Source organism: Cnephaeus nilssonii, assembly GCF_951640355.1.
Source record: "Cnephaeus nilssonii genome assembly, chromosome: X".
Lineage (NCBI taxonomy): Eukaryota > Metazoa > Chordata > Mammalia > Chiroptera > Vespertilionidae > Cnephaeus > Cnephaeus nilssonii.
Window position 1 is genome coordinate 119,456,470 of NC_137071.1, and position 11,314 is coordinate 119,467,783.

General features: G+C 40.9%; 1 protein-coding gene across 2 annotated transcripts in view; it reads left to right on the forward strand.

The window, feature by feature from the left end:
• The first annotated feature begins 7,087 nt into the window (after positions 1 to 7,087).
• The window catches only part of CUL4B (cullin 4B), a 49,484-nt gene continuing 45,257 nt past the window's right edge, over positions 7,088 to 11,314 (forward strand). The window contains exons 1-3 of one of the 2 annotated variants that reach the window (XM_079765358.1): positions 7,088 to 7,235; positions 8,118 to 8,669; positions 10,768 to 10,883. In XM_079765358.1, coding sequence (XP_079621484.1) covers positions 7,208 to 7,235; positions 8,118 to 8,669; positions 10,768 to 10,883 — 696 coding nt within the window. In that variant the 5' untranslated portion in view covers positions 7,088 to 7,207. The remainder of the gene's footprint in view (positions 7,236 to 8,117; positions 8,670 to 10,767; positions 10,884 to 11,314) is intronic. The other variant, XM_079765359.1, reaches the window with a different exon arrangement.

Sequence of the window (11,314 nt, forward strand, 5' to 3'; positions counted from 1 at the left end):
ATAGTCTCCTTGAAATTTCCTGAATATGCCTTATTCATTCTCCCTCACCTTAAGGATTTAAGCATGCTCCCTGTTTTCCTTCTTTGTGCCCCTGCTCCCTCCTACTCCCCTAGCCTGGCTAATTCCCACTTACCTTCGGGGATTTAAATTGAACTACTCTTTCTGGAAACTCTTCTCCTGACTCCTACCCTTCCTCTACCCCACCCACCTTACATTTGTGCAGGTATCTCTCTCTGGGTTCCTAGCAGCTTTTATCTCTGGGTCCTGTTAACTGTCTTCCTCACCCACTAGGCCAATTGAGAACTGTTTGAGGTCAAGGGTTGTCTTTGTATGCTCAGTGACTGGATCATAACGGGTCCTCAGGCAGTGTTTATCCAATGTTTGCCTGGATTTGGCTAGTAGAAGGAGCTGAATTCTACACCCGGTGGAGATCAGCCAATGGCTGAGTGTCCAGCCAGAGAACCCACTGATTTCCTAGAGCCAAATTGCCACTGACCCCATTTTTTGTTGTTAATCCTCACCCAAGGATATTTTTTTCCATTGAGTTTTTTAGAGAGTGGATTTTTAGAAATAGTGGAAGGGAGGGAGGGAGGGGGAGAGAGAAGCATCAATGTGAGAGATAGACATCGATTTGCTGCCTCCCACAGGAGCTCCCACAGGGCCAGGATTGAACCTGCAACCTAGGTACGTGCCCTAGGCCAGGAATTGAACCCGAGACCCTTTGGTGAGGAGGGGATGATACTCTAACCACTGAGCAAAACCGGCCAGGGCACCACTGTTTCCTTGAATGTACACTTCTTGCTGCTGTGTCCTTCCAGCTTAAGTAAGGATGGCCTGGACTGAATCCAAGTTTGGCCTCCTTTTGGACACTGTGATCTGGCTCATCTCAATAAAGGAGTTATTTTATGATTCCTCATTTTATTTCTCCTGGTGAGTGGGGCTCTGAACATCTTTTCCTAACTTGTCTATTACTTGAGACAATTTTTTGGCATGTCTGCTTACTAAATTGTCAAGTATGAGAAGTACTGTATTTGGAATTAGAAAAAAATAGGTTTGGGTTAAGTCTGTGGGCTTTGTGTCATTGACGAGTCCTTTTAACCTCCTTCCCTGAGCCTGTTTCTCATCCGTAAAATGGGGATGGCTTTGACCTATCTCATACTGTGACTATGAGGACAAAATAAGATTGTGTGTGAAAGTGTCTGGAAAGCCTGTAAAATCAATTGCAAATGGAATTTTGTATTAGTTCTGTATCCCCTTATGACATCTAGCACCATGCTTTGCCTGGAGTAGTTAGTTGCTCAATACATTTTTGTGGAATGACCAAATGAATTGGCAAGAGAAATAATGCTATTGGTGGGGATGAAGAACATTTAATAGAATCAGGAAAAACGGATCACTTGGCAATAGAAACATCCGTATGGTAAGTAATAGTTCAGAAGTTGGGCATTTATGGATAGTTCCAAACCTATACTCCTAATGTCTGCTCTTTGTTTTGCTTATTAAAAATATTTAAATTTTCTAAGATAGTTTGCTAGGTAAAATGAGCTGTCAAATTTGACTAGGTCTTAAATATTTAGTTCACAAAGTTGGATTTGCCCCAGGCAATACTGTGAAGTTAGCAAAAATGTACTCTCTGAAATCTTTCCTCCCTTGACTGTAACTTTACACCCCCCCCAACCCCCCACCCCCACTGCAATGCCTACTCCTAGTTCTGTTTACCACCAGATTCTCCCTGGCTAATTTGCACTTGAAAAAAATGATTCCTAGAGAAGGGTATTTTTTAATCAAATGGAATGAATAAATAATTTAAATTTTAGGCATTAAAGGGAATACAAAGTAGGCTTATCAGCCCCATTCAAATCACAATAGTACTTACTTCACCTTCACTTGTGGTCTCTACTCTGGTTTATGTAGAAACACCCAGATAGCCTCTTTAGAATACTGAAAGTTGAGACCCTACTCACAGAGATTCTAATTTACTTGGACTAGGTTCAGACCTGAACAAAGGTGTTTTTTTAAAGCTCCCCAGGCAATTCTGTTATGCTGTCAGAGTTGGGAACCACGGATTTAAACCTAAATTGGCCCTGCTCTTGAGAAAAAGAAAAGCTGAATGTCATTTGAAGATCAAACCTTTAAGCAGGGTGAGGGTGGAGGGACTGCGAGAATCATTGATAAAGTGAACAAAGGGTTAAAAATAGGCCCAGAAATTCCATAATAAGCAAGTGCTTGGCAGCACCAAAGGAAGAAGTTAACCTATGGCAGATTCAGTCTCTCATTCCCAAACCTCCAGGGTAAATGACCTGGCCCTGTTGGTCCTTAAATCTGCTTTCCAGATGGCTCCTGGGTATGACCTTAAGATAAAATCTCTGAGCTAAGGAACAAATTCCTCAAATGGTTGTTGATGTACCTGAGTCAGTAGTTCTTCAGATGAGACAATTTTACATATAAGATAAATGATTTTTTTACAAATGAGATTTGTGTTGCTTATTTACATTTTACTGAGCACTAAGGGTTCAGCTGTTACAGAAAACCGGAGAAGAACCAAGCAATACTTAGAGAGATGGATTTATTATGTGCGGGTCCAGAGGAAAATGTCTCTCAAATTCTGGGCCCTAACATGGAGGAACTTTCCCTATTTATATGTTTTTACCTTCTGTGTCTCCCAAATATGGGGTGTTTCCGGCCCCCTTTGCAAGTTCTTTTTTAAAAATATATATATATTTTATTGCTTTTTTACAGAGAGGAAGGGAGAGGGATAGAGAGCTAGAAACATCGATGAGAGAGAAACATCAATCAGCTGCCTCCTACACACACCCCACCAGGGATGTGCCCGCAACCAAGGTACATGTCCTTGACTGGAATTGAACCCAGGACCCTTCAGTCCGCAGGCCGATGCTCTATTCACTGAGCCAAACCAGTCAGGGCCCCCTTTGCAAGTTCTTAAAGACCCCCTATGTGCTGGGGCCTTGAGACCTCAACCAAAGGCCTGGCCTGGTGCCAGCACTGATAATTTCGTCCCGGGAAGGTATAATGACCTCTCTGGAATGGGAGTAGTCTTATTTTCCTTATTTTTTAAGCAAGCAAGCATTTACAGAAGCCAAATAGCAGGGCTAAAATTTCAAACAGCAGTTTTTATATAAGATGGATGCTTCACAGCATTTGTTATTCATTTGTCTTTTATATAAAGCAATTCCAGGATGGATAAAGGGTCAGTTCACATTGTGTAGCTGGATCATCTTTGCCTAAACTCTGGCCTCCCCAGTCATCCCATAGCAGCGCCTCGCTGTTGATAGCATAACAAAGCCCTTATTATGATATAGTGTTTCTCATCTCATCACTGCTTGGTTGGCCTTTGCCATATTTCCCTGCTTCAAAAGTGGTCCTTCATAAAAGTGAATAGAGAACATGGGCGACCTTTTACCCAGAAGTTTGTTTTTTTTTCTGAACAGTTTTAAACAAATACGGCTGCAGAAACATCTTTGGTATTCTGAGCAAGCAGTATCTCTTATTTTTATCAAAAATCTCATGGAGAACAAGGCTTCCAGGAGTGTCTATCCCTTTGACAAGCCCCTGCTCTGAGATATCTGGATAAGAATCAAGCACTCAGGGGAATTCCCTTGATGAAAACAGGGAAACAGGTTATACTCTGCCTTTTTAGAGAGATGCCTACAGAAGTACAGGAATGGAATTTAGAAAAACTAGCCCTCATCGTATTTCTTCCTTTATGCATATATTTGCCTTTAAAGTACCTACACATTTGTTTGTTTACTTGATTAAAAGAAGGACAATAATAACTACAAATCATTTGGCAGCATTGTAAAGTTTAATTACTGTTTCTAATGTATGAATTGAACTCACAAAATGAAAGATTCTAATATATGGAATATGTGGTAAGTGCCCAATCTGGTTTAGTCTGATAATGGCCATAATTGTATGGTGTCCTACACTGCATGTCTACATTATTGTGGTTTCAGTGATTTCAAACTTGAAAAATGTATTTTTATGTTGAGCATGTGTTTAACATTGGGTGTATAGAATATACACTTATGTTTTAGCTAGCCTCAGTTAGTTGATTCTTGAAGTAAATGATGTTTTACAAAGCAATGTGGGAGGTTTTTTCTTCCTTTAGATTGGTCCAAGGGGTCAAGAAAACACAAATTTCTGGTCCTCACACATCATATAATATCTAAGTTGGTTTGTGCCATAAAATGTAAATATCACTATTAAAATAACATATGCATATTAAGATGTGCTATTTATCGAGGACTAACCTGGCACAAAGTAAAATGAGGCTATAAAGTGTCAAAAGGAAGATTATTATTAATCACTAAGAAAAAAATATTTTTTCCACAAAACTCATTTGAGGCTATTTCGCAGAAAACTTAAATAGTAGGTTGGACTATTGGACCATTGAAATTAAACTAGAGCTCAAGAGCCAAGGATCTGTGTTTTCATAACTAACACACAACTCCAGAGAGTGAAGGGTTTAGATAACCATGACAGATTAGGAGCTATTATTACTAGAATGTAGTTGAATATTAACAGGCTTCAGCCTATCCTTTATGTTACTTATAAAAGTTTATCTTTGTGTGGCAAACCAGTTTTCTTTTATCTTTATGCCCACTGCCTTTCAGTTGCACTAATATTTGTCATTTAAAAAATAGCTAGCACTTCCATACATCGTTCCAAGGAATATAATTCATTAATTAGAACAGGACCCACATTTTTGTTTTGAAAAGTTCTTGGCTAAAATGCAAATCCTCCTAGTAGAGGTACTTTTAGGGCATTATCAGCTGACCCATCCATACACCCGTTTTAGGAATATAACTGCATGAATTAGAACAACCTTGTTCATTATCCTGAAAATTAGCCATGGCATTATTTTATTCTCATTCAATGAAATATTCCATTCAATAAGTATTTACTCTGCATATACACATGTTCAGCATCCTGTGAAATGTGAGACTCAATAAAGAAGGTTTAATGTTTTTGGATACCTTCCTTGGTCTTAAGAGTTTACAGTCTCATATTAGACACTAAGAACCCTATGGTACGTTAAAAACAGACAGGAGTCCCTCTTGCCCCTTTCAGGCCTCTATCTTCCTATTTTTGTGTGGCCCAGGAGTCTAAGTTCTACTAGATAGAGCCTTGCTCTCAGCTGGCTCATCAAACAGCACAAAGCTGATAATGGCCCAATGTGGTACCTTTTCTAGGAGGATTTGCATTTTAACCAAGGAATTTTCAAGACAAAAACAAAGTGAAAACAACAGAAACTAATAATCAAAAAGAACAAAGTGAGCCTGTGCAAACAAAGTTAGAAAATTTATTTATTCTTAGGGTCCTGATAGGTCTATCTCAAGTTATAGGATACAATCTGCTTTTTAAAAAATATTTTTTTTTCATTAATCCTCACCCAAGAACATTTTTTTCCATTGATTTTTAGAGACAATGGAAGGGAGGGAGCGAAGGAGAGAAACTCTATGTCAGACTTTTCAATTGGTTGCCTCCTGCTTGCAGCCGACCAGGGATCTAACCTGCAATCCAGGTACTTGCCCTTGACCAGGAATCAAACCCGAGACTGAGGGCCGACTTTCTAACTACGAGCTACACCAGCCAGAGCACAAACTGCTTTTATTCCACCCACAATCCTGTCACTTCCCTGCTTTTAAAAGCCCAGCTTGCTTGCTGGTTTCCATGTTATCTATCCTAGCCTACAGGGTAGACTCCAAAATTTTTTGCTTTTTGTGCCAGGCACTCTTGAGCCTCACCTTCGTTACTTCCAACCAGACACATCCTACTTTCCAGCCCCACTACACTTTTCATATTTCTATAAGTAGGCCAGGCCCTCTCACAACTCCCTCCTTTGCCTGTTTCCCACTGTCCAGAATGCCTTTTACCTTCTTTCTCCTCGTCTTTTTGGCAACTCCCACTTTAAGACCCAGCATGAACGTCAATTCTTCTGTGAAACTCCATTACAAAATTCCCCCAAATTTCTTGTTTCACCTGTTTCCACAGCACTTTGTACACCTGTTATAGTAGTATATGGAAATTAGTTTTGAAACTCTCTTACCTCACTGGCTTCTCAATGGCAGGACCTGGCATAGCTTCTGGCATATAAAGTCTTTCAATACATGCTTGTTGAATGTTTCTCCAGTTAGAACAATCAACAGGTTGGCAAATTTAGCTTTATTTGACACTGTGTTCTCTCCCCGCAATGTTCTCAGGTTAAATAAAAACTCCCAGCAGGAGATTTACAAGGTTTACAATTTAACAAAATTTAGAGGTTTGTTCTTATGAGTAATCAAAAATTTGGGTCGTGGAATACAATGATAGAAAATATTGTTTTAATATTTTTAACCAATATTCTCCTAAATTTTCTCCTTTTAGACAATGTATATGAGCTGAGATTTAGTAAAATTAAATGACTTTGTTTAGTCTGTATACTACTGGGTTAATGACTGATGGGGTCGGGTTGGTCCTGGGAATTGTGGTGTGGTGTGTGTTTGGGGGGGGGGGTATGGGGGGTATGTTAGTTACCTTCCTGTTTTTCAGCCTTAGAATGCACCCTTAACTTTGGCTTGCCATCTTATAAAATGCTCCTGGTAGGAAGGAAAAAGGGTTCGCAGCTACATAACTGAGAAAGATATAAAAACTCAGGCCCTATTCAGTATTGGGTTATTGGTGTCCTTGACATAAGAGAAACAATTCACAGCTCAACCAAATCAAAAACTCCTTTTCTTGCTATCTAAACTGTTTTCCCATTCCTATCATGACATTCCTCCCTAGCAGCATAGTGGCATGATGATTTTTTTTATCCACTTCGGGTTACTCCTTCCCTTGCCACTCCTTATTCCTTTTTATCTCTTTCAAAGTTTCCATTCTCCCTTCCCTTGCTCTTTACTTCCTCCCTTTCTCCATCCCTCTTTCCCTCCTCCCCTATTTTCCCATCTAGCTCACCCCGCCCCTCACAGTCACCACCTTCCCTCCCTTTCGGGATCCGTCCCGGATCCCGTCTCCCACCACCTTTCTCCCCCCCTCCCGCCCCCCCGCCCCGCGCCGGCCTTGCGTTCACAAAGCTCCAATCGCTAGCTCCGAAGGTGTCTCGAAGGCCCGCCCCCTCCGCCGGGGCCAAAGCTCTCACCCTTTTTTTCCCCTCCCCCACACCCCCCAAGTCCTGCGGACCTGGGGGCTTCTGGATCTGGGAGCTATGAAAAGTATCTCTTCAGTCACTTCCGGTAAGAACGCTGCGGCACGGAGCTTCCCGCGGGACCGTTAAGGAGCCGGTGGGAGTTTCGGGGAGCAGGGTGAGGAGAGTGCTGCTTGGCTTGGGGAGGGAGGGAGTGGGAAGAGGGAGCAGGAGAGTGAGAGGGGGAGCGGGAGAGTGAGCGGGGGGACAGGAGAGTGAAAGGGAGGCGGGAGAGTGAGAGGGGGAGCGGGAGAGTGAGACGGGGGGGCGGGAGAGTGAGGCGGGGGGAGAGCGAGCGAGAGCCCTAGAGTCCGAGCGTCTAGAGCACCTCGGTCGCCGCTTTCCCGCCGCCTGCCAGCTCCCCCGCCCCCCTGGAGACCGCAGTGTTTCTCTCCACCCTCCTCCACTCTCCGGTTCTGACACCGCCCCGCTCTCGCTGCCGCGTGACCGGAAGTAGCGCCATCTTTAGCCTCCCGTGCTATTGACAATAACAAGCCCCAGCTCGCTCCCCCTCCCCCCAGCCAGGGCAGCTCTCCTCCCTCCTAGAGGGAGAGAAGGGGGGGGGGGGGAGGAGGAGCTGCCGCCTCACAGACTCACTGAGTCGCTTCTGCAGCAAGGGGGGGGAGAGAGAGACCGAAAAGCAGGAAAGGCGGACGGTTTGGCCGTTTACCTGTCTGCCTTCTCATTCGCTCTCCCCCCCTTGTTCTGCTCGCTCCTGGTGTCAGCCTATCCGCCTTCCCAAACCCTCCCATTCCCCCGGTGTAGCCCCCCCCTTCACTTTCCTTCTTGTCCTCTGTGTTTCTCCTCTCTTCTTTCTTCCCTTCCCCCTCTAGCATTGCCACCTTCTCTCCTACACGCACGCAAGGCACCTAAACGTAGGTTTTTGATGCTCCTCTGCCTCTTGACCCCGCTATTTTCATGTTTCCAACAGGTTTTTCTTCCCCCAATCCCTCAGCTGCTGCTGCTGCTCAGGAGGTCAGATCTGCCACTGATGGTAATACCAGCACCACTCCGCCCACCTCTGCCAAGAAGAGAAAGTTAAATAGCAGCAGCAGCAGCAGTAGCGGCAGTAACAGTAGTAACGAGAGAGACGACTTTGATTCTACCTCTCCCTCCTCTTCCACTCCTCCTTTACCACCTAGGGATTCGGCATCCCCTTCAACCTCGTCTTTCTGCGTGGGGGTTTCGTTGGCTGCTTCCAGCCACGTACCGATACAGAAGAAGCTGCGCTTTGAAGACACCCTGGAGTTTGTAGGTTTTGATGCGAAGATGGCTGAGGAATCATCCTCCTCCTCCTCCTCCTCATCTTCACCAACTGCTGCAACATCTCAGCAGCAGCAACTTAAAAATAAGAGTGTATTAATCTCTTCTGTGGCTTCAGTGCATCACGCAAACGGCCTGGCTAAATCTTCTACAACCGCCTCTAGCTTTGCTAACAGCAAGCCTGGCTCTGCTAAGAAGTTAGTGATCAAGAACTTTAAAGGTAACCAAGGCTAAAATCCATAATCACCTAAGAATTTGACACTTAGAGCGGTCACGTGCCTATTTATGTTAATATATTAAACAGAATAGAGGTGGTCTAATGTTTTATGCATAATCAATGAGGTGGAGGGAGGTCCTTTTTTGGGTGGAGGGTTCATTTTCCGGGGGTGGTTGGTATCCTTGTGCTGAAGCATACACTGGGGTGTTTCTGTGCAGGATTTTGAGATCTATCTCAGCTTATTGTAGCTAATCTGTTGTTCCTTATAATATTGACATTCGGTATGAGTGATCCGGATTTTACAGGTGAGAGATTTATATTCTAAAGGGCTTCCTTTATTTCAGGTACACAGTCTTAGCACTGCTGGGATTTTTATTTTTGTGCTCCAGTAGGCCACATTCTCCAGTTTCTAGAAATGCAGGTAGCAATGATGATCATTTCATGCTCAGAGATTTATAGTTAGATTCATAATGTTGAGTACTATATTCTTGAAACTCACTGTGGAAGCAATATTTGGAGAAAAATATTTATGATCTCTGCATTTCTTTCCAGAGGTAGGGTTTGGAAGTGAAAAATGGTGTATATACTCAGAAGTAGTAACTCTCTGTACCACTAATCTAAAGATAGGAAAAATTACTATACCTATATTTTACCATTAAAGTGGTTTTTAAAGTACTGACCTGCAGCTTTTCAGAACATTTGTTCATTTTTCTGAGATATGTGATTGAGAGAATAATGAATACATTGATATAAGTATAAAATTAGCAATTTAAAAAATGTCAATTGAGTTGAATTAGTTTGCATCTGTTGGCTGTGTTTCTATTTTTCTGACTTTTTCAACACTCTTAGCTGCAGGTAATAGATGCTAAACTGTTAAATGGAGAAGTAAATGAATGAACTAAAGTAATTACCAGATTAGTGCCTTGTGACTAAATATCAGTATTGGGAAAATAGATTTTCCATGCTTGTGTTTTCAACATTAATTTAGAAATCAGGAATATGCTCTATTTTGTCTCAAGTAGAGGGTTATAGTGTTGTTTATTTTTAACCTTTTTTTTCTATCACTCCTCTTCCATTCCCAGGCTCTCAAGAGTGTGTTGTAATCTTCCTGATTTAATAGTAGACTTTTCTGAAGTAGATATAAATTACAATTGACTAATGTGTTCACTGTTTCACTTAAAATACATCGGTTTATAGCCAAGGGTTTTTAAATGGATGAGCTATGATCCTAATTGCATTTGCATACTGGTTTCAGATTTTGTTTGGATTTTTTCTCTCCCTCTTAGAAACGGAAAACACATTATTAAGGCATTTAGATGTTTTAATTTAAAAAATACTTGTTGCTGATAAAGAAAATTAAAGCCTGGATTAACATGTTCCTTTCCTTTCTGAAAATGCTACATAGGTTCTGAAGTTATTGAGGTGTTTTAATTTTTAAAAATCTCACTGAATGTAGTTTAAATTCAAACCTGAATTAAAAATGGTTGTCTCCATTTATGTAGACCCTGCATAAATGTGGGGGCCAAACAGACTTGGATTAGAATCCCAATTTTGCCACTGACTGACTATACTGACCTTGGGCAAACCTTACTAAATAAATCTTCCAGCCTCAGTTTTCTCAGTTGCAAAATAGGGAAAAGATATCTTGCTCAAGGCATTATTAGGAAAATTAAGATGTTTATAAAGTACCTTGTATATAATAGGTTCTCAGTATTTTAAAACTCAGGTATAAAATTCATGTTGACTGACTGAGGTTTTACACATGATGGAATAAGATCAGGATTGCTTTTTTTATTTGTCATTCTTGAATTTTTATTTTTTGAAGCAATACAGTCAATAGTAGAAAAAAACCTCACTTTCAGTTTTAATAGGTGACTCAAAATGACTTAAATAATACTCTGCCATTTCAAATTTTATTCTTTATACTAAGCCTAAATACAGTGGTTACTTTAATATTCAGGTGTAATAATTATAAAGATCACAATTTACCCTTAAAAAGTAGTAATATTATTGTATTTTATGGATCCTTCTGTTGCTCTGACAAGTTGTGTTGCTCTGTCCTACATATTATTCTGATATCAACTTTTTATATATTATCTAGATAAGCCTAAATTACCAGAAAACTACACAGATGAAACATGGCAGAAACTGAAAGAAGCAGTGGAAGCTATCCAGAATAGTACTTCCATTAAGTACAATTTAGAAGAACTCTATCAGGTATGTATTAATGTGGATAACCAGCTTTGGTCAGTGTAAACTGAGTTGGATGTATACGACTTTTATTTTATGTTTTTACATTTAGAAATTTTTTCAATTTTAGTTTACACTTAATATTATTATGTATTAGTTTCATGTGTACAGCATAGTGGTTAGACAATCATATACTTTACAAAGTATTCTCCCTAATACAGGTCCTTATGTAGCCTTTTGGTTCCTCTCAAATTACAATTTCTTATTAATTTATGCACACTTTAATAAGCTATGGGTACAATCATATTGGTATAAATTGGGCTTATCTTGGACCCATCTGATTATGATTTACAATTAGGAGTACTTTCGTATAATAGAGGTTGTACCTGTGCCTGAATCCCAAAGATGATTTTTGTTGACATGTCATTCTGTTGTACTTGCTAAGTTGTGTTACTCAC